We start from the raw sequence: 23,737 nt of genomic DNA, 5'->3' as shown, positions 1-23,737 counted from the left end.
TACAATTGTCATTGGCATATATTTATGAAAATCATGCGTCGATCTTCGTCATACGCATTTAGTTTAAACCTCCTTATTCGAGCTCGATTGCATAGAAAACCTCAAGCTTATTTCAAACACTCACATATTTTTTTTATATTTCAACCATATCATGTTGAAATAATTGAATCAAATGTATCCTGGTAAAAATTGTGTAATAAAATGAAATTAACAATTATGCTCGTTACTTTAACAACATCCATAACAAGACAAACATTTTACTAATTCCTTCTTGTTTTGTCGAGTCTACAACAAACAAATAATCATCGATAAAGTTAAGTTTCTAACAAATCAATAATAACGTTAAATATCATATAAATTTACATAAAACAACGTCAATAAGGTGTTAACAACTTGCTCCAGAAAGTTATGGCACAGTCCTTCATTTCTTCATTTCGGTTTTGGAAGAGTAAGGTCAAGTGAAGCTTGAGTCTTTTTTCTTTCTAAGTACTTCTTCAGCAAAGGCGCTATTTGCTTGGGCTTAATAGCCATTTCATGCGAAGCACTTTCAGAATATTTTCGCGGATTACTAATATAACTTTGCGTCTCTTCACCAGATAAGCTTATGGGCGTATGTCGCGTCTTCTTTTCATCGGGCATTTCAACACTAGCCGTCGACGTGTTTGAAAACGACTGATTAGGCCTTTTGCTTATAGCGGAATCAATAGGCGGCAACACTGACATCTTCCTCCCCGGGAAGCTTGCGAAACTAGATGTTAGCGAACCAATCAGACTGTTCGTGGACTTGGTAGTGTAAATCGTCAACAAGTCATCATCGTAGGTTCGTTTGAAGATGTCAGGAAGTTCAGTTTGCAGAATACGACGCCGCTCCTCCAGGCGGTTTCGAGTTCGAATCTTTTCTCGCGTCATCTCCTTGCGCTCTGTTCTGATGTGATTTTTAACGCCGCTCATGAGGATTCTGATTCAGATATGAGACCATTTACTTACTATATTTACAGAAATATATTTTAACCTTTAACATGTGAGGACGAACAGTATAAAAACGACAGTAAAATAACTTCAAAAGATGACAGTGCTGATTTTAAAGAAAATTCTGTTGGAGAGCATGATGACGAACATGATAATGATGATGATCATGGTGAAGATGATGATCATCATGATGATGATCATCATCATGATGATGAGATTAATATTATAGCAGTAATTGCAGTAGCGGTATTAGTTGATGTGATAGCAGCTAGTGCTGGTAGTAGTATTGGTAGTGGTATTGGTTATGATATTGATAACTAAGAAGTATTGGAAGTAGTAGTAGTAGTAGTAGTAGTAGTAGTAGTAGTAGTAGTAGTAGTAGAAGTAGTAGAAGTAGTAGAAGAAGTAGTAGTAGTAGTAGAAGTAGTAGAAGTAGTAGAAGAAGTAGTAGAAGTAGTAGAAGGAGTAGAAGTAGTAGAAGTAGTAGAAGTAGTAGTAGTAGTAGTAGTAGTAGTAGTAGTAGTAGTAGTAGTAGTAGTAGTAGTAGTAGTAGAAGTAGTAGTAGTAGTAGTAGTAGTAGTAGTAGTAGTAGTAGTAGTAGTAGTAGTAGTAGTAGTAGTAGTAGCAGTAGTAGTAGTAGTAGTAGTAGTAGAAGTAGTAGTAGAAGTAGTAGTAAGAAGTAGTAGTAGTAATAGTAGTAGTAGTAGAAGTAGTAGAAGTACTCGTAGACGTTTTCGTTGTGTGTTTTTTTTATTTTAATGGTAGAAGTGGTAATGGTAGTAGTGGTAGAAATGGAAGTAGTTTTGGGGTAATTAATGGTGTACGTTGTAGTGTTTACGGTAGTGATACTAGTAACAGTAGCAGTTTTAGAAATTAAAATGCAACTGAGCATAAGCTGTATGCTGCTGGAAGGTTACCCGTAGTTGATGTATCCTTTCTTGTATTTATCGAGCCGGCTGGCCACATTGATCAGCACTTTCTCTGGAAGAGGGACCCCTAACTTCTACAAAGAGATTGGGATTTTGAATTATTATCAATTGTGTCATGTGATCATTATCAATGACAACTGCTCACTCTCTGAGTAAACTGCTCGCTCTCTGTATGTCGATCTTATAAAAATGTAATTAATTAAAAGAGTCTTCACGTTAAGATTGGATTACAACCAATAGCAGTAGGCCTTGTGAAAACCTTCCAGCACGCCAATCAGATCCTTTCATTTATTGTCTTGAAAGTTAAGGTGAAAGTAGCTGGGACAGATAAAAAAAAACATGCTATTACCGAGTAGATTACCGAGTAGATTTACTATTTTAGCCACGACGTTCGATTGTTTATATAAACAAAATACAGTCAATAGATTTTATTGTGCTTTCATGTGCTATTGATGACAAAAATAAACCCTGGTCAACTCAGAAATTGATCGACATTGTTAAATCGTGAAAATAAAATGTTAAGTTTTGGAGCAAAGTTACACATCAAACTGTTTGTAAATTGTTGGATTTTTTAAAAATTAGTTATCTTAGATAAAGCATGTTCATGTGTAATCATACAATATATGCAATGAATCATTTCGCTCTGTAGTCATTTTTACTGAGGGTATACGGGAACTTATAATGCAGATTTTTGCTGTTTAAGGAACCGGATTACTCGGTAATCGCAATGGTATGCATGTCATGGTACACTTAAAAAAAAGCAATGTACCAATATATTTTTAAAATATCAGGGAAGTCAAGCGAAAGCAAAGCATTTGTTTGCAAATCATGTACATTTTTTATTTTCAAAATCGCAATCCGCTGTTACGGCGAGGCACGCAGAGACAAGTCATGTTGTTAATAGTGGTCCATAATACATTTGGTGTCTATGTCGTAGATGTTCATGCTAATTACAGAATAAAAAAAAACTGCATTGCCCTAGCTGTTATGTGCTTCAAATCAAGCTGTTTCAAAAAAAAAGGTTCATCAATAAGTGACGCTTGCGGTTATAAACTGTAATATCGTTGTTCATGTGCACCTAGCTATTAACTCTGCGTTCTCGTGGTATCCTTTCCTTCAGACTCAATGTGAAGCTGCGATCGAGAAGAAGAAGAACAAGGTCAGGAAACACTTCTAGGATCTCTTTAGGATCCAATAATCACATTTATCAATATAAAGCATTTAATGACAAACTTCAAAATATGCCAAAATCTGTGAAAAGGCCCCTTTAAGAAACGTTTCTCTTTAAACGAAAAATAAAAACTGCACAGGCTAAACTAGGGTGATGCTCTAGGCTTATGCATTAAAGCGGGACCGCACGATTTTGTCAAATATTTATGAATTTATATAAAATGTGTAAAAAGTTTATTATTCATATATTTCAATATAAATTAAAATAAAACTTAAGAAGAACATGTGTCGAAAAATGCGAAAAAAAGCCAGACAATTAATTATGATATCGAAATTAACTGTACAGTCGAATTCGCCAGCATGTATATCATGCATGTACGATGTGAATCTAAATTGAGTGTTACGGATCAGTTTAATTTCCTACACCGATTTCTCATACGACACACGAGCACTTACTCCGATCCTAATAAAAAGACGAATGCTTCGGTTATTGTAGGAAAATATGTACGAAACATTTTCGTAACAATCGGCTCGAGGCGCTTATTTGTCTTTGTTGCATTTATTAAAATGTATAATTTTAATTTTTCTTGTCCCGCTTTAAGCCCAGTTTTCCAAGAGCGCGTCTCATATCAATTTTGAAATTTGCATTTGCGTTTGCGTTGCAGAATGCAAATCAGAAGCAAGTTCGCTTTCTATATTTCCTTCTCAAACGACATATTGATGAAACCCGGATAAGTGTCTTTCCAGTCTGTTCAATGAGGGAAACGGTTAATTAAAAGGTTTAGATTAAAAATTATTTCAGGAAAAGATATCTGTTGCAGATTTCATTAATTACATGAAGAATCGTATAAGGCGATTAAACAGGATCATAAGGCCAATAGTTTAATTGTATACGGCCATCAGATCATGTTTGCGAATGATTGGTTGTTTTTAGCCGACTATATGAAAACAACGCAAATAATAAAGCGTCTGTTACCGATATATATTGAAAATGACATGTCGATTATTTAACACAATATTATTTATCTATTACACTAAAATCGATTTCGTTCTTCAGAAAAATACACCGATCACCACATTGGTCCAGATAGTTGAGATTTTCAAAGAAAACTTGCAGACATTTTTTAAACTGCCATGAATGCTTTCTTGTATACAAGTTATAGTAATTAGTAAGTAAAAACACTTGGGTTTATAAGGTTAAGATTTAAATAAATGTCTTTCAATGTTTTCTTGAAGCAGAGGTAGGGAGAGAACGGTCGTGGAAAGGATTTCACGGATAATACCAACACAAGTTATGTGGTCGGGTAGGGGATTAAAAATTGTAGAACTGTGTTGAAGTATATGGCTTTACTATTAAATCCACATAAATACTATAAAAACGAATATTTCGTTAAATATTTCGCTAAAATAAAGATAAACCGAAAACAAATGGGTTCATTACAGCAAATGCCAGTGTTCTTTGTGTGACAATATATTCAATGTAAATTTCTCGCGATGTTATCCGAACATTTACGAGCGAACGCGAGATTGGCTTCGGGCAGCTCATGACAGCTAAGTCGTGCACCCGACGCTCCCCGAAGCCAATCTCACATTGGATCGTAAATGTTCGGAGGGTGATGTAAATGATGGAAAATTCACATGAATTATATTGTGACACAAAAAATAAAAACGAGCATTTTCGATAGAAGAACAAAAAGAACGTGTATCGAGTTAAAAATGGAAAAAACTAACTCTTTTTTTGTAAATTGTATACAAACAGTTAACATTGACTAATTAATGCGTTGACCTAAACGTTTCGTAGACATTGAACGATTACAATAAATCGTGATATGCCAGTTTCACAAACCATGTTAACGTAATGGATTTGTATTTGAAACTATCAGAAAGGTTAAGGGTACATGAGCTTCGTTTTAGATTCGATGTATATTGAACAAATAGTTTTATACAATATGTCCATTTAACAAATGCTGTATGCCATAGCAGTATTTCAGGGACCTATACAAACAGGTCCCTGAGTATTTGCAACGTTTATAAGTATAAAATGACATGATTTATTGTTACAAATCACACGTATTCCTAAAAGTTTGATACACTTTTCGAAATCATTTTGACTTTTATTTAGACTTCAAGTTGAAAAAGCAGTTAATACATATACCAATAATTTTGTCGAGTCAATAATCCGTTACTTACTTTCAAACCTCGAATGAACTCCCTCCTAGTCACGTGACCGTCGTTGTCAAGGTCGAACATCCGAAACAGATCGATTATCCGGATACCAACAGCTGCTAGGTAACGGACTACCAAGGTGATCGGGTCTTCCGGTTTTTCTGAAGAAAGAATAACACAATCAGAAGCGCATTGATGTTTACATTTTAATTTTCAAAATCATTAAAACGATATATGTCGTGTTGTGCATTACTTGTTTGTTTTTATTAAGTAGAACGTCACTCTTGAACAAGGAACAAAACATGATATATATTGTTAATGACAACGTGCATACGTGTAATGTTCTGTGATTTTAAAAGTTTTTAAAATATCCTAAATATGTTTATCCGAATGAAAAACTACAAATGTTCACCCAAGAACCAAACATTCACGCATACATGTCACAAAAGTGATTATTTTCAGCAACACTATTCCAGTAATATTCAAGCACCACGATTAGCATTTTACACACATTAATATCTTTCAGTATTTGGTAAATTTTCTTAAATTTAACCGATTGCATTTAGCCTCTTTATAAACGATGATATAATATACTAATAATAAGGTCGTATTGTCTATTTGAACAGTGTTTTTGAAAGTGCTATAAACGTTTAGATGATTTGCATGCATATAAAGCTCAAATTCGGGCAACATATTTCTGTATGGTTCAAAGTTCGATGTAAACACGTGTTCACATCTTTTCACAACAAGGCTTACATCAGAAGAAATTTTAAAAAACACAAGCACACGTGTTGAAAAAACAGTTTTTTGTCAAGGAGGTAGTGGATATAACATTATAGTACCCTATAAACTAATGCACTCATAAGTTTGTTGTTAAAGCATGTTTCACAGAACTATTTTGAAACCGATAATCGTTGTGTTTGGCGTGGCTGATTGACTAACGCTTCACGAATACTAACAAAGCAGACCACAACATATACGTTAATATATGTATATAGTTGACACCTCTTCGTATTCCGACCACATCGCGCGTGTCCAAGATACCCCCGTGGATCATCGAGAACTGGCGGCATTTCCGTATCTCCGTGGCTACCGTTAGAACAGCGCCGTTAACAGGAATATTCTGAAACGAACGGCAATCAAAGCACATTACCTAGCACAGAGTTATATTCTAAACCGAACGGCAACAGGCACTTGCGCAACGCTTTTGCGCAGATGGGGATGTTGGGCATAAGCCAATAATGCATATGAGCCGTGCTCGGTGAAAAGGGAGTTTAGTTAATGTGCGTAAAGTGTCGTCCCAGTCAAGCCTATGCAGGCCGCACATGCTAATCAGGGACAACACTTTCCGCCTTAACTGGATTTTCTGCTAAGAAGATACTTTCTACTTTAAACAGAAAATATCATAAATGCGAAAAGTGTCGTCCCTGATTAGCACGTGCGGACCGCACAGGCTAATCTGGGATGACACTTTACGCACATGCATTTAACCCCCTTTTCACAGAGCCAGATTCATATATATGATGTAGGAGGTACGAGCTTAAACACAAATTGCCACCGCTGGTATCTGCCACACTGAGATGGATATGCTCACTTATTTATCTGTACACATTCGTGCATCATAATTATTAGATGAAATTATTCAGCTAAGAACCGGTGCTAGCTTAACAGATTTTCAGATAATATTTATAGTATAAATGATTCAATATTTTAATAGCAACTTCTTCTGGTTAAAAATTACCATGCAATGGTGCAATATTCTTTTTTGATCACGGTAATATTTTACCATTCTTTTATTAGTTTTTCGTTTAAAAAGAGCCAAATAAAATGTATTTTTAATGGTGTTTCTGTGTTATTCCAATGCAAGTATGGCCGACAAACAAACTACATCCATTTATTTCAAAGAACGATTCTTTTGTAAGTTGAGGTCAATGGTTTCGATAATTTGTAGAACGTCTGATACATAATTGTGATACATGATTATACGTCAGCGAAGATCTGACGAGGGTCTTGTTTATATCAGAACTGTATACTACAATTAAAAGTAAACATCTGAAGTAGATCTTAAGCAAAGCTTTACATGTTGTTCTTATGAAACATTAAATACACAGCGGTACATTGGTCTCCGATGATCCCATTTAAAGCTTGTATACAGCTATATGTTTTGCATTTGAACATCGTGTGAATTCCTTACGCATAGCTATATATTGAGTCTTTGAACATGTGTAGAACACCTGAAGCATGGCTTTACCTTACTTCCAGTCTGAAGATTTGCCAAAAAACATGACGTAGCTATACTTAAGTCTGAGCCAGTATCGGAATATCTTACAAATACCTACAGATATATAGTGTACAGTTTGAACATTGTCGAACAACTCCTAAATCGATAAAATTTAATATTTGAATATTTTCAGAAAACTTGGTGCATACATATCAATCTTTATATTAACATCTTTAAAGATCTTACGGATAGCTGTATATTTTATTTAATTGAACATCTTTTGAACATCGCACAATTAATATCTATACTTTTTGTCTTTAACCAATTTTTGTAGGCATACTGCATACGTGTTGTCTTTAAACATTTGTGGAACACTGATGCATAGCTTTACTGTTTTCTGTGAAAATCTGAGGAAACCATGGTGAATTACTAGAGATTTTCAAGTGAACACCTGATGAGATAAAACATTTAATAGCATTGAATAACTTTCCATACCTCGACGGGGTGCGATGCCTGGTTTTTAATGTGATGAAGTAAAACGTTATTCACAAATTGGTGACGTTTTATTTTTTATTTTTAATGTTAGAAAATATTGGTAGATTTAAGAGTTTACTGGATTAAGTTCGGAAATATGCAATATTATAATTCACTCCCGCTGAACTACGTTACAATGGGAGGTGCGTCTGTACGACAACGCGATACGGCCTCATAACTACAACGGTTACGGTTTCTTTACACAGTTTGTTGACGATACGGGATTTTGTTAAAATAAATGGTAAATTACGGTAAGTTTGAATAGTTTTTGTATGTGTAAGCCAATGTTTATTTAAATACGGATACTGTGCATCTCTTTCATAGCTTGCCATGTAATTTATTGCTATATTATCGATAAAATGGAAGTTTTAAAGACCTGTATAGACAACTCATAAAATAATTGGAATATAATTCAAAGTCTGACATTAAACAGAAGAAAATGCAAACACACGTATAAGCAAGAAAGAATATTGAATCAATCTTATCAAGATCTGTCTCAAAATTAACTGCATGTAAGTGTAACGAGAGAAATTTTGATGAATTAAAATGTTACGGCGTCTTACAGAGAGTGTTACAGTGCATTTACTACAACATTTTTAAGGTTACGGTATAGTATCGACATTCAATTTAGTTTAATGCTATTAACAAATGTTCAAAGTCTTGTAAAATATTGTAGTACTGATTTATTTTAAAACAAAACATAAACAAATATGAATGAATTTGCGATTCTAAGATTAATTCAGTCTTTATTTAAATATTTTTACTATTATTTTATCTAAAAATAATTGAACCAAATCTTAAAAAAAATGTATTACTGATTGACTATAAAAATGCCATAAAGATATACAAATAAATATTACCCAAATGAAGTCTTGGTTTTAAATGACCTTAATATGTTATTGAATTCCTCACTTAAGATGTGTGAAATATTTTCTACATTCCTGTTAAATTATTTACAGTAATTGAGGTAATTAATAACTGAATAATTATGTTAATGATTTACTCAATTTACTCAATTGAAGGAATGCACTTTTTACAAATTGTGCATGAAAGAAAATAAACCCATGATATTTTTTATTCTTTTATTTTATTTATATTTATACATATATACATTTACATATTTTACAACATGCACCATATAACAGTGAAGAAACATTTCAATAATATAAGTCAGTCACATAACAATATTATAAATTTAATATAATATTTGCATGTCATAAACATTTACATAATTTGTAATACATACATTTAGCACAATACAAGCACATTTTAAACATAAAAGTACATGCAGAAAATTATCACATTATTCACTGTCACACATATATAATTAAGTTCAATATCATTTAACAGTTCATTCGTCGTCGTCAAACATATGGCGCATCGCAGTTGAGGGTCCCAGGGCGTTGATGTGACTGATGATGAGCATGGCCTTGAAGGATCTTTGCTGTGCATACTGCAGGAAGATTGCCGAAACGCACAGCCAGGCTATACACCATTGTTTATCAGAACATCCGACCCGAAAAGTGGCATTTATCGTCGATGTAAGCACTTCGTTGCTGTTGAAGTCAATCACGACCTCAATGCTCTCGTCCAAAATGCTTGAATCGAGGAAGGAAATCTCCATGCTTGTAATTTTGCCTTCCTGCAGGCGCTGTAACGCTGTAAAGAAGACACCGTAACATGCCTTAGTCGTAAGAGAAGATACCGTAACATGTACACAGGAGTTGACATGCTACAACTATTTTGCAAAATCTGATTGAAATCACCAATAATAGTATACACATGGGCATCACATGTTTGTAAAAGAGTGAACTTGATACAAATCATTGACAATAATCATCGTGACAGATACTGCAAGCCTGAAACAACGAATTAATTGGAGTTTCTATGTTTTGAACTTTAACTTCTTTCTTTTATTATGATTTCACGCTAGAAAATGCCTCGATAGCTTAGGCAGCGAGTTAAGAAACATTACTAAATGGAAATAAATGCCATATCCCTTTTTACGTGTAAGTTTAAACAAAGACTTTACCTTGTCAACGCGTGTGTATGCCTATAAATGTCAATATAAAGAAGTGACACGTCAAGACGCCGTAACCGTTGTAGTTATGACGCCGTATCGTGTTGTCGTTCAGGCGCACCTCTCATTGTAACGTAGTTCAGCGGGAGTGTAATTATTCAGTCTGTAACTTTGTATTACAATGGGTCAATTAAAAGTTAATTACATTTTTTTTATTACAATACGTTTTGTGGATTGTTCTAAGGCGTTTTTTATCATTATTTTACTTCCTACTTGCAAACAATAGCCATGCAAAGTAAGGATACAATAATTTGACTGACACGTGATTATGTTATCATGAGTCTTCATCAGGGTATTAACCCTTTGCATGCTGGGAAATTTGTCGTCTGCTAAAATGTCTTCTGCTGAATTGCTAAAATTAGCATTTTCTTCGATTTTTTTTTTCAAAGAATACTATCAGAATAGCAAACAGTTTGGATCCTGATGAGACGCCACGTCTGGATCCAAACTGTTTGCAAAGGCCTTCAAAATTCGGTTCCAGCACTGAAAGAGTTAATTATCAAATTAGCCACACAAATTGCACCGATGCTCAAGAAAACATGTTATGGAAATGACTTTTTATTTATTTTGTAACATTTTTAGATTCAATGATAACAAAAAATTATTATTAACTGGTCCATTCTGCTGCGTGGCTGTCTCTAAAAGCGATGCCTAGTCATTCTCGATAGTTTTTCCTAACTAGTGTACAAGTTAAAAAATCATTCGAGTGAGACTAGCCATATAGGATAAGCAATGGTGTGTGTTTTAAACTTGCACGCATTTATTTTGATAAAAAAATTCATAAGCGGCGAATATTTGCCCTATATATATTTCCAATTGGTGTATCGTTGCCCACCTCCAAGCCAACGTGCAGCACGCAACTCCTTCTGGATGACACTGCCTTCAGCAACTCGTAGCATCCCTCCATGTTGATGGGATTGCTGCCAATCTAGGGCGGAGAAACAAATTCATACAATGTTCCAAAGTCATGATCTTAGGTAGGATTTCAATGCGTGAACGAGGTGTATACTATTATAGTGACTCGTTCACAGTTTCGCACAATTACAGTTAAACAAATTGTTAAAGGTAAAAGACAGAATGTATGTGATATCAAATAAGAAAAAAATATTTAAAAAAATAGTTTAGCTTATTGATCACCACTAATTTAAACTGAACCAATAATAAAGCGGATGTATTGCTTTTCATCGATTATTCAGCAAAAACATGTATTACATATATAGATAGCGTTTAAAATACCATGCAAATTCGAAGGCATGTATTTTGTAGCGGTAGCTTGTTACCTTGTGCTTCTATGGGTCCCGAATTAGAACCCCATGGAGGGTACATTTTTACTTTATTTTAGCTTTTATATTGTTATTATAACTTTTTAAATCATTTCAAATATATCAAAGAAAGGAAATGTATTGAACAACTTTAAATGAAAACATCTGTGAACAATTCGCTTAAAAATGTGATTTAATGTCTAATTAAGTTGCACAATAAATTGAAGCACTTCTTAAAGCGCAGTCAATCAAATTTCATTTTGTAGTCGTTGAATAAAGAAAGCGGAATCGATAAATTGAAACGGACATAATCGGTTAAATTTTCAGCGATTTTCGAATTTTTAACCAGACGATGAGTATACAAAAATAGGCAACTGATTTCATAAAATAAGAAAAATACACAACTTTAAACCCCTCTAATTCGAACAAAGTTTTTTCTAACCACAAGTATTGGCAAAACGCCTAGCATTCACATACATCATCTGTATCATCGGCTAGCATTCACATACATCATCTGTATCATCGGCTAGCATTCACATACATCATATGTATCATCGGCCAAAATAGACTCATAGTAATGAATTATCATAAAATGACAAATAGAGCACATTTTATCTTGTTACGCATGATATGTTAACTTCAAAATTGTTGACCAGAAGCTTGACCACTATGAAAATCTGAAGATGAACACGCTCTCTCAACACTAAACACGCTCTCTCAACACTGTCCCGCTCTGAAGCAAAGTGAAATTGACTATACGAATTCAGAATAAAACCAGAACAGGTTGTATGCTGTTTGCTGTTCGTCAGTTTTTAAGGGTTTGATATGAACCCTTAAAGCTTGAATCTAGTAAAAGAATTGCTACATTATATGTGGGACTGCAAACGTGTTAAAATGCCTTTCTTAGAGGTTTTATTCTAAAAAAAATACCACCTTAATCATGTGCAGAGCGGTGTTCTTCTTGAGTCCCTTAGCTACGAAGGTGACGCCCTCCCAATTGATGCGGTTGTTGGAGACATCCAGGAAACGCAGGTGACCGTTTTCCTGGAGTGTTTCCTCCAGCTGAAGGCTGCCCTCGAACCCCAGACCGTTCATGGCGAGGTTTAAGTACACCAAGGAGCTGTTGATCTGTCAAGTTCAGAAAAGTAGTGCGAAGCAATAGTCGCAAAAAGGTCAGTTTTTGTTGCAAGTTTATTTACATTTTTAGCTGATTTGTCTTTTGAAAACGTTTTTTAGAGCGAAAAATGATAGTTTTCGACTGTTGACGCATGCCTTTGGATTAAGTATGTTAAGTCAGAAATTGGCTTGAGGGGACTACTTTTTTAGTTTTCAGGCAACGAGCCAGTTAAATCGACGAGTCAATGCGCTTTGATCCTGGCGAAATGAGGTTTTCTCTTATCTATTATAAGAAAGTACAACACGAACAAACCTTTATTTATGATCTTAAGATAAACAAGTACCTCCCTATTAGTTTTAGTGTTGGTGTTAACGTTAGTGTTGTTTGTTTGTGTAGTTGTTGTTTTTTACAAAGGTATTTCTTTTGCTCAAGAAAGGAGCTAAAAAGGCATTCTCGACGTTTTAATTAAAAAGCATAAAAGGCAGTAAGATGTACAATACACGTACTGATGTAATCTACAGTAAGCTCCAAATTGTTCGAAGTCGCGGGGACCGATAGGAGACTACGAGTCATCAGAATTTTGAATCAAACGATTTCTACTATAATGCGTGTACTTAATTACCAAAACTTTGATATTTTAATTGGACGGTGATTCGAGCATTGGATTGGACAAAGGACTGACCATTTAATTGAGAACACTTTACTTATTCAAAATGAAAGGGAAAATTAGAGTGATAACGGTGGCTTACCTTTAGCCCTTTCAGAAGTCCCACGGCGCCAGCTAAGCGGATGTGGTTCCAGCTGGCATCCAGCGACTCCAGCGTCGTTGTGGATCCTGCGTGAAAGTTTAAGTGAGATAACAAAGTTAAAACTGAATGCGCTTACGTTCCCGGAGTGTTTCGGGAAAGCAGTATAGAGTAAGATTAAGTTTTATCGGAGCTAAATAAAATAATATTCTATGCAAACTAATTAAAAACAAGAGCTGTGTTCGTGAAACACAATGCCCTCTACTGCGCCGCTTTGAAGCCATATATTTTACCTTTGACCTTGAAGGATGACCTTGAACTTTCACCACTCAAAATGTGCAGCTTCATGAGATACGCATGCATGCCAAATATCGAGTTGCTATCTTTAATATTGCAAAATTTGACCCTTGACCTTGAAGGATGACCTTGACCTTTCACCACTCAAAATGTGCAGCTCCATAAGATAATTGATCATATAAAATATATTTTTTTCTATGATCACTCGTGAATTTAAATCGATAATACACCGAATCCAACAAATATCCTTTCTGTATTAAATAGAGAATAATAGGTAAGTGTTGATTATAGATCAGGTTTATCATGCGAGGCTTAGAAAACAAAAAGCACGAGCCTTGGCGAGTGCTTTTTCGTTTTCGTGCCGAGCATGATAAACCTGATCTATAATCAACACTAACCTATTATTCTATTTATCCCATTATTTATCCCATGAATATTTTTATTCCGTAAACTTTTTATTTAAACAAAATTAGTTTTCATGAGTGTTTGTCGTACTTTGATAATGGCTGTAGTGTAACCAACGTCAGTGTATTACTCCGCGTTCCAAACATAACCGCTGATCAAATAATCATTTTTTAAACCAGAATATCGTTCTGTAACAAAGAGTCGAGCGTTATTAATTACAATTTTAATCATATTGAATTGCAAGTCTTAAAGTTGTATAATATCAATATGACATTAAGTTGTTATATACAAGGAACTACATTCTTTTACAACGTAGCCTAACACCACACACAATTCACTTTCGATATCAAACTATCAAGTCGATCACAAGGTGCACAAAATTTGCTTATTTGTATATGTGGTTATTTCGTGACGAAATAACAAAGATTACTTGGATTTAAGCTAATTATATACATTAACATTTTGAATGTGGAAAGTGGTACCAAAGAATTGTGAGGCAAAGTTGTTCGAACTAGAGAAAGACATTTGCTGGTGAAGTGACTGGGTGGGGCGAACATCAAGATCAACTTGTTGAAGTTGTTCGACGGTAGACAGTGGTTGTCAAGGCTGCATTTCGGCCATAGTTTCAGTGCATGAAGGTGAACAAGAGGAATCTGTTGGATTGTTACATTTACTGGACTGATCAAGAACACTTTTGCTGCTGTTCAACAGATATGTTGCAATAATTGGTTATGGACTGGACATTTGTGTGCCATATTATGGCCATGGTTTCAGTGGGTTGAATGTTTGCATTTCGATGTTTTTGGACCAGGAATTTGCGAACTGAGTGGTTCGTTATTCTCTTGTGCTTTGGAAAGCCGGCGTCTTTTGCCCTGGCCTTCAGCATCTGACCTAGCTTGTTGACACCCAATTGTTGACGCAAGAACCACTGGGATGCTGTGTCATTTGTGCGTATTGCCAGGTAGAAATAGTGCTAACTTGAAGAAAAATCAGATGGACGCATATCCGAGTACAGCTTGTAAATTAACGCAGGATTTCTTGGTCCAGACGATTGTTTTCTACGGTCAAAGGGGAGCAACTCGAACTGACTTCTTCAAAGGGGAGCAACAACAACAGAACCTATTTGCAACATAGTGTTAAATTTACCTAATACTAGAGGTTTTAATGACAATAAATGACAACAAACACGTTTTTTACTACTTTTCTTTGTTTTAAGGTCATTAAGATTGATAAACATTTGAGATTGTTTTTATTATTGATGCACTTGGCAAATACAGGTGACGAGGTGCGTGGGAAAAAGTAGTCCCGGTTCGGCAGTTGATGACGTCATTTCGTGCCGTTGATTATAGCCTTGCCGTTGATTATAGATGAAATTTAATAAACACGGCTTTAATCAACCGAATTCGCTGTATAAGTGGGATAAACAAAATTGAGCATTACGTTATTTCACTCCTGGAGCGTAAGTCATGTTTTAAATCACCTATCACAGTGTGCTGTTTTATGGCTGTACTCGCCAATACTAGTGCCAATCTAGTTATCTTAACTCGTCAATAACAGAATCCACCTTTATATTTTAACACACCTATAGCAGCCCCTAACTCCATACCCAACTCATCTACCGAATGGACCAGCTATTGACTGAACTCATCTATAACTGACCCTAGCTTTATAGATGAACTCGTCAATAGCAGTGTATAGCTTTACAGTTGATCTGAACTAGCTCTATACCTGACGTGACCTTTAGCATAGCCTCGTTTTGAAGATAAGCTCACATATAGACAATCACAGCTTTATAGCTGAACTCACCAATAGCTGTGTCTAGCTATTCAGTTAAATTTACCAATTGCTATACGAAGCTCTGTAGCTGAAATTTTCAAAAGCAGTTTCCAGCTTAACTCGTCAAAAGCAGCGCATTAATACAAAGCTTAACTTACCAATAGCAGTGCCCAGCTTTTTGCCGCCCTCCACCGAGATTTCATTGTGACTGATGTTCAGCCAGCGAACTGTGTTATTCAGCTTCGAAAAAAATCATTAACAAGTTACGTTTGTGAAAATAGTTTTAATGACAATCCCTAATTAAAAAGTCTAGTCCTAACTTAAGATCGGTATTTACTATTGTTGATTTAAATTAGTCTAAGTGCAAAACAGTCATTACATAACATTGCTTCGCTATACTACAATATCTCGCTTTTGCATCGGGGGAATTTTACTTGATACTTGGACACAAGAAAACCGCGTCTAATTGTAGTCTCTCAAGTTGCGAATTCTAAGAGTATGTTTGGATTACAAATTAAAACGATGTAAAGCATATAATGTAAGATGATTGCGCCTGTAAACAGATATATTAATTGTTCTAGAATGGGGACCAGTCTGCCTGATTAATATACCATTATTAACCGATTTATGCCTAGCGTCTAGAAAAAATACCTTGGCAAACAGCGTAGACCCAGATGAGACGCCGCATGATGCGGCGTCTCATCTGGGTCTTCGCTGTTTGCTTAAAGGATTTTATGTAAGAAATATTCTAAATATAGAAATAAATATACTAGACATCCCTCATTTTTGAAATAAATTGATCCAATTGAGATGGATGGGAGAGTCCACGAGGCATAAATGGGTTATGTTCAGACCTAATTAGTAACGACCCTACCAATCAAAGGTGTATATATGATAGAAACACCATCCTCGACAAACGTTATTACCTTACAGAAAATTCAGATATATTTTATGGATGCAAATACATTGTTCCCAATACAATTGATTTGTCTTGGGAGCCAATGTTTCTACTGATTGGTGTACACTCTCAAAGACTACGCAGCATATATTAGGTTTCTTCATGTTAATTTACTTCGTACGTTTTGAACAGTTCTGATATTCAACGTTAAAAATATTGTTATCTTTAAGGAATATTATCATCAGTTTAATCATTGGTTACTAATGATGTTATACGCAATCGTATAGGCTCAATTTAAACGCTAAAATATCATGAAGACAACACGCTTTTTACACTTTTAATAAGGATCGTTTGGCATTATGTTTAGCTTTTTTACCTCGATTAATAAATGAAAATTTCATTTTATAAAGTATTCGCTATATCCTGAAAACATACAATATGAGTTGATTACACCTTTTTATTGTAATCGACTTTATTGACAAAAAATATCATGCCTTGTTTTCGGTTTATCCGTAATTAATCAGTACACTACACTGTTTGTTTTAATAAATAAGTCTATTAATTTAAATAATGGTATTCCAAAAACTACAATATAAGTCTAAATTATGCGGTTTTTAAAAGCTTTTTGTTCCATAGCTTATGCGTACAAACTATATCTTGTATATCGGTGTGTATGGCAAAATTTTCGAAAATTCTAATTTGGCAATCGTCAGGCAGACTTAAAAGAACAATTTTACATCCCAATTCCTACCTGTAGGCCGGTAGCCACGTGTTCGATCTCTCTTTCACCGAGCCGGGTACCTGAAAACGGTTACAGAAGAGTTTAACTCTATTACAACGTCTAGACATGGCACTATATGTAAAAAATGTTTTAAGCGTTGTTGAAAATACGTTTGAATTCATTCAAGAAAAAAATACATGAAAGAAATGCATGAGTACAACAAGAGGGCCATGATGGCCCTGCATCGCTCCACTGTTTTTTCTTTGCGAAAAAAACGTGTAATGCGCATGGGTTGAAATGTACTCAAGCAAATTGTGACTTTCTCTTTCTATCCCTCGTCCCACTGGGCGCTTAAAGTTGGAAGGATGAGCATTTTTATATATGGAAAAAGTTACTACCGTGTTAACTAAACAGACAAAAAAGCCTGGGAACTGTTGCACAGGTCCTTTGCTTATAACGTAGGTACATTTATCTCTCCAAAATATATTGTCGTTCTTTCTATTTCACATATTTTAGATGCTGAAGATCAAATCTACGCATTTGATTTGAAACAGGTTCACAAGACCCATAGGAATCAAAATTCTTTAACCCTTTACCAAACAACACAATTTGGACTTTCCCAATTTGAAAGAGGTTGCAGACGTCAATTGAATTAAATGGAATATGAAGGAAATGATCAGGTAGGGTAGAAATAATTGTGATAAAAGGAGAAATTGCTCATCAACCCACACATCCCTAAGACCAACAAGCCTGAGAATAGTATGATAATCTAAAGATTATTTCTTTATATTTATAAATGTATTTAATTAAGTAATACATTTGACTTCTAAGATCAATTCATAACTAATATTAAGAAAATTATAAAATGGTCAGAAATATATATGCATTGTTGAGCAATTGACAATCATTTCAACAATTCATGATCAGTCACGATTCACAAATGGAACAATGAATCATTAGTTATTAAAAAGCAGCATATACGATAGTTAAGACATTGCACTTCATTAATTTCAACACCTTCTTTTCGATACAAAGTTTGAGTTTACCGTGCAGTATCATATATTGACTTTCCTTGAAATAATTATGTTCATGGAAGCTGTGTTTTTAAAATCAATAATATATTATTTAACTGGTTTTAACACTATACAAAAGACATGAAATTAACATGTCATCCAAAATATTATCATCCGGATATATGGTCACTTTCGACATATTTAAATAAAACCCGACTTTTTTCAGTTTATAAGAAAAACATTCATAACACATGTTCTTACTTCAATGCCTTTGTAAGCAGTCACCATCTAACCTAAAATGGCACTAAATGACAGGGTTTTATCTCATGTTTACAAGATGTTGATGTTGTTGTTGGTCACAGCCAAACAGCCGCAGTAATCTCCACTGGTAAACGTCATATGTTCAGTTTTGTGACCCCCGGGGCCGGGTCAAATTTGAGCCAAAGGGGGAATAATTTGAACAAATTTGGTAGAGGACTATAAGATATCACTACATACCAAATTTAGTAGCCCTAAGCTCCATAATAAAGAACAAGAAGATTTTTAAAGTTTGCACAAAAAAGGCCTTATTTAAGCATATGTTCATTTTTGTGACCCCTGGGACAAGGTCAAATTTGCTCCTAGGGGCATAATTTGAACAAACTAAGTAGAGAACTATTAGATGTCACTACCTACCGAATTTGGTAGAAATAGGCCCAATGGTTATGGAAAAGAAGATTTTTATAGTTTGCACAAAATGGGCCCGATATAAGCATATGTTCAATTTTGTGACCCCTGGGGAACGGTCAAATTTGATCCCAGGGGCTTAATTTGAACAAACTTGGTAGAGGACTATAAGATGTCAGTACATACAAAATTTGGTAGCCCTATGCCATACGGTTATGGACAAGAAGATTTTTAAAGTTTGCACAAAATAGGCCTTATATAAGCAAATTTTTGATTTTTTGACCCCCCCCCCCCCCCCCAGGGCAGAGTCAAATTTGACCCCAGGGGCATAATTTGAACAAACTTGGTAGAGGACTATTAGATGCCACTACATACCAAAGTTGGTAGCCCTAGGCCCAATGGTAATGGACGAGAAGATTTTTAAAGTTTTCACAAAATAGGCCTTATATAAGCAAATTTTCAATTTTTTGACCCCCCGGGGCAGGGTCAAATTTGACCCCAGGGGCATAATTTGAACAAACTTGGTAGAGGACTATAGGATGTCACTACATACCAAATTTGGTAGCCCTTGGCCCAATGGTTATGGACAAGAAGATTTTTTAAGTTTTCACAAAATAGGCCTTATATAAGCAAATTTTTGATTTTTTGACCCCCGGGGCAGGGTCAAATTTGACCCCAGGGGCATAATTTGAACAAACTTGATATAGGACTATAAGATGTCACTACATACAAAATTTGGTAGCCCTAGGCCCAATGGTTATGGACAAGAAGATTTTTAAAGTTTGCACAAAATAGGCCTTATATAAGCAAATTTTCAATTTTTTAAACCCCCGGGGCAGGGTCAAATTTGATCCCAGGGGCATAATTTGAACAAACTTGGTAGAGGACTATAAGATGTCACTATATAGCAAATTTGGTAGCCCTAGACCAATTGGTTATTGACAAGAAGATTTTTAAAGTTTACACAAAATAGGCCTTATATAAGCAAATTTTCAATTTTTTAACCCCCCGGGGCAGGGTCAAATGTAACCCCAGGGGCATAATTTGAAAAAACTTGGTAGAGGACTATAAGATGTCACTACATGGCAAATTTGGTAGCCCTAGACCCAATGGTAATGGACAAGAAGATTTTTAAAGTTTGCAGAAAATAGGCCTTACATAAGCAAATTTTCAATTTTTTAACCCCCCGGGGCAGGGTCAAATTTGACACCAGGGGCATAATTTGAACAAACTTGGTAGAGGACAATAAGATGTCACTACATACCAAATTTGGTAGCCCTATGCCATACGGTTATGGACAAGAAGATTTTTAAAGTTTGCACAAAATAGGCCTTATATAAGCAAATTTTCAATGTTTTGACCCCCCGGGGCAGGGTCAAATTTAACCCCAGGGGCATAATTTGAACAAACTTGGTACAGGACTATAAGATGTCACTACATAGCAAATTTTAAATATTACAAATACATGTTCGGAATGATTTAGGAATTTAGTGTCGATATGTGTCTTGTTCTGAGAAAACTGGGCTTAATGTATGTGCGTAAATTGTCGTCCCAGTCCGCACAGGCTAATCAGGGACGACACTTTCCGCTGTTATGGTATTTTTAGTTTCAAAGAAGTCCCTCCTTACCGAAAATCCAGTAAAGGCGGAAAGTGTCGTCCTTGATTAGCATGTGCGTACTGCACAGGCTAATCTGTGATGACACTTTACGCACTTGCATTAAGCTCAGTTTTCTCAGAACAAGGCTCATATCATTTTCAACGCTGGCGCCCCCTACCGGCGAGATTGAGATGAGTGAGGCACGTGGTGTCCCGGAGAAGATCTTGCAGGGCCAGGCAAGACACAGAATCCAGAGAGTTCTCACTCAGGCTCTGAAATAGCATATCATCTCAGTAGTTGTAGTAGTTGTAGAAGTATGTTTAGTATCGTAGTATTCAAGTTTATTTTTTGATACATCGACAGAGAGAGAAAATCAGTTGAAGTACTCAGTATGTTTTGGATTTTTTAGATATCGCGCCTTACTGAAATTTACTTGAAAGTTACTGCCCATGTATAAGTAATGAAACAGCATGAACATACATGCGAAAAGTCAGAGAGTCATTAATTAATATTTAAGTAGACTATTTATTCTTATCTAAAAAAATATACAAAGGACATATATATTATCACAGATGCCAACAAAATATGTTTTTCTTCAAATTGACTTATCGCCTCTTTATTCATATAGATATGAGCCTCGCTCTGGGAAAACGGGGCTTAATGCATGTGCATAAAGTGTCGTCTCAGACCGCACAGGCTAACCTGGAACGACACTTTACACACATGCATTAACCCTTTGTATGCTGGGAAATTTGTCGTCTGCTAAAATGTCGTCTGCAGAATTTCTAAAATTAGCATTTTCTTCGATTTTTTTTCAAAGAATACTATCAGAAAAACAAACAGTTTGGATCCTGATGAGACGCCACGTTATGTGGCGTCTCATCTGGATCCAAACTGTTTGCAAAGGCCTTCAAAATTCGGTTCCAGCACTGAAAGAATTAAGCCAATTTTCCCAAAGCGCGACTCATATTTATCTGTAGCGTCCAATATATTACCCTGATCCCACTTCTGAACTAGTTAAGCGTATTACCCCTTTTTTTCATAGAGCTTCGATTCGACAACAAGAAAATAACTCGGTTAAGTGGTTGCCGTGAATCGTGTACCATATAGGGGAAGTAACTACTGCGGTGGTATGGAATTTTCGCAGAACTTTCGCAGCGGTTATTTACTCCTTGTGTTTTTTTGAATAATACTGTTAATCGTTGCAAGGAGGAATCGTTTTTAACCTATGTTTGCCTAGTGGACTCTCCCATCCTTCTAAATTGGATCAATTTATTTCCAAAATTATGGATGTCTAGTATATTTATGTCTATATTTAGAATATGTTTTACTGAAATTCCTTTAAGCAAACAGCGCAGACCCAGATGAGACGCCGCATAATGCGGCGAGTCATCTGGGTCTACGCTATTTGCCAAGGCCTTTTTCTGGACGCTAGGCATAAATGGGTTTAAATCTAGAATTTTAACAAGATTTAATATTTTCACGAGAGATGCAGTAAATTGCAAAATTTAAGTAACTGCTAGTTTCCTATAAACAACAGGACAGCACAAAATGCAATCTTTACATAAATATATATGTTCAATATCTATTTATAAACCGTATGTGATATACATTCATTTTCTCAGTTTTACAGCAGAAAACAAAAACGTGCCTTTTAACTCAAAAGCACTTCTAATGCAACACATACATGTTTCACAATATCTCGATTTTCGAGAAACGGATTGCTTCAACATTTGGAAAACCAATAAATTATAGAAAAATATTACCTATAATTTTATTTTGAATTTATATACAATTTGATGAATTATATCTGAACGAGCAATGAAAATTCATAAATTCTAAGTCTCAAGAAGAGTACATCTAAACATATTTATTTCCATTAAAATCCAAAACATTCATTTCAATCGAACATGCATTCAAACAGGTATGTATTAGTACAAATACCTGATTAAAATAAGCATCCAATCCTGGTTGCTCAGTATCATATATGTAAAAGCGTTGCCAACTCATTTCGCTGTAGACAGATTTACACATTTATTTCATCAAGAACCCAAAATATCAGGTTAATACCAATGACTGCTCCTACATTCTCGAATACGGGTCAATTCCAGTAGTTTCCGTACGGTCCGAAGTTTAAATGGTCGTGTCTTGACACACGTGCTCGAGTCGTTATAAACATGTTTAACTTTTGTCATATTTGGATGGGTTGATTTTGGTAGCAGAGAAAACGCTCGTTATCTGAGATGAGATACTTGTGAGATATATGAGTTTCAACTACAATATTCATCATCATCACTCGTGTTTCATATTCGACCCTTGATATATACTGTGTAAATGTGCTATCTGTACAAATATCTCTTACCAAACTGGTGATGTTCTCGCTATTTCTCGTCACGTGGATGACACTGACGAGACCATCACGTGACATCCCGGCGTCCTCCAGGTCTAAGCACGTGATGCACGTGTTGTGCTTCAAGCAGAGAAATAGAGGTTAAAGGCATACTTATACAGTAGAATTGCAATAACTCGAGCTGGCGATTTCTCGAAAACCGGCGATTACTCGAGCATTAAAGAAAGTCCCTAGCATTTTCCTTTAATTTCTATATAAAAATACCCGCGATAACTCAAACATGTGCTTTTCGATAACTCGAGGTCGTGTGCCGATCCCTGAAAGGCATTTCACACCTAATTAACTGGCAATTATTCGAGGACGCTTTCTCGTCTGGTCGGTGCTAAAAATATTCGAGTTGTGAAAACAGCGCAATCAAGCAGACAAAAGACGCTCGTTTAGGTGTGAAGTTGGTTGCAGTTTAAAACACTGCACATTGTCATCCTTTGAGAAGCAGATCAAAGCTACACAGTTTTAATGATAATTAAATAATTACCAGCAATCGATAATTATCGCGAAACGTCTTCCGCCATCAGTTCCGGGAAGCTAATGGGTTGCGACAATCTTTAATCCTTGACTTTGCGCAACACAAGTCTGACTAATGTTCATAAAATGCAAAGTGTGTAGTGATTATGTTGTTTTTAGTGTTTTTTTTTCATGCGCATGTACGTACATGGTGTGCTTTTTAAAAATAATTATGCTACATGTACAGTGAATATTGATGAGTTATTTTTGATTTTATATATGTATTGTGTGTATGTTGAAATAATCAAATGAATT

The 23,737-nt window shown here is 35.4% G+C and overlaps 1 protein-coding gene and 1 long non-coding RNA gene across 2 annotated transcripts; both read right to left on the bottom strand.

Annotated features, from left to right (window-relative positions):
- Positions 1–289: 289 nt before the first annotated feature.
- LOC127856928 (leucine-rich repeat-containing protein 74A-like) lies at positions 290–23,295 on the bottom strand. The gene is made up of 12 exons (XM_052393135.1): positions 23,254–23,295; positions 22,931–23,038; positions 20,747–20,840; positions 17,322–17,371; positions 15,831–15,912; positions 13,198–13,283; positions 12,265–12,459; positions 10,905–10,997; positions 6,240–6,357; positions 5,259–5,395; positions 1,887–1,972; positions 290–958 (listed from the first exon to the last, which is right to left on the bottom strand). Exons 2-12 carry the CDS (start codon positions 22,994–22,996, stop codon positions 430–432), a joined length of 1,536 nt encoding a protein of 511 aa, XP_052249095.1. The 5' UTR covers positions 22,997–23,038; positions 23,254–23,295; the 3' UTR covers positions 290–429.
- On the bottom strand, positions 9,272–10,160 carry LOC127856947 (uncharacterized). The gene is made up of 2 exons (XR_008038250.1): positions 10,022–10,160; positions 9,272–9,648 (listed from the first exon to the last, which is right to left on the bottom strand). It is a non-coding gene; the product is annotated as an uncharacterized LOC127856947 (long non-coding RNA).
- Positions 23,296–23,737: the final 442 nt, after the last annotated feature.

This window comes from Dreissena polymorpha, chromosome 14 (assembly GCF_020536995.1).
Source record: "Dreissena polymorpha isolate Duluth1 chromosome 14, UMN_Dpol_1.0, whole genome shotgun sequence".
Lineage (NCBI taxonomy): Eukaryota > Metazoa > Mollusca > Bivalvia > Myida > Dreissenidae > Dreissena > Dreissena polymorpha.
The sequence above is the reverse complement of the archived record's forward strand: the minus strand, read 5'-3'. Positions and strand labels throughout refer to the sequence as shown.

What these genes read in the sequence shown, in the direction of transcription:
- LOC127856928 (XM_052393135.1), bottom strand. Translation starts at nt 22,996, where the DNA reads ATGTCACGTGATGGTCTCGTCAGTGTCATCCACGTGACGAGAAATAGC. An exon ending in CACTCATCTCAATCTCGCCG is followed by an intron (nt 17,372 to 20,746) that starts GTAGGGGGCGCC and finishes AACCGTTTTCAG; the next exon opens with GTACCCGGCTCGGTGAAAGA. An exon ending in CCGCTCTGCACATGATTAAG is followed by an intron (nt 10,998 to 12,264) that starts GTGGTATTTTTT and finishes TCTCCGCCCTAG; the next exon opens with ATTGGCAGCAATCCCATCAA.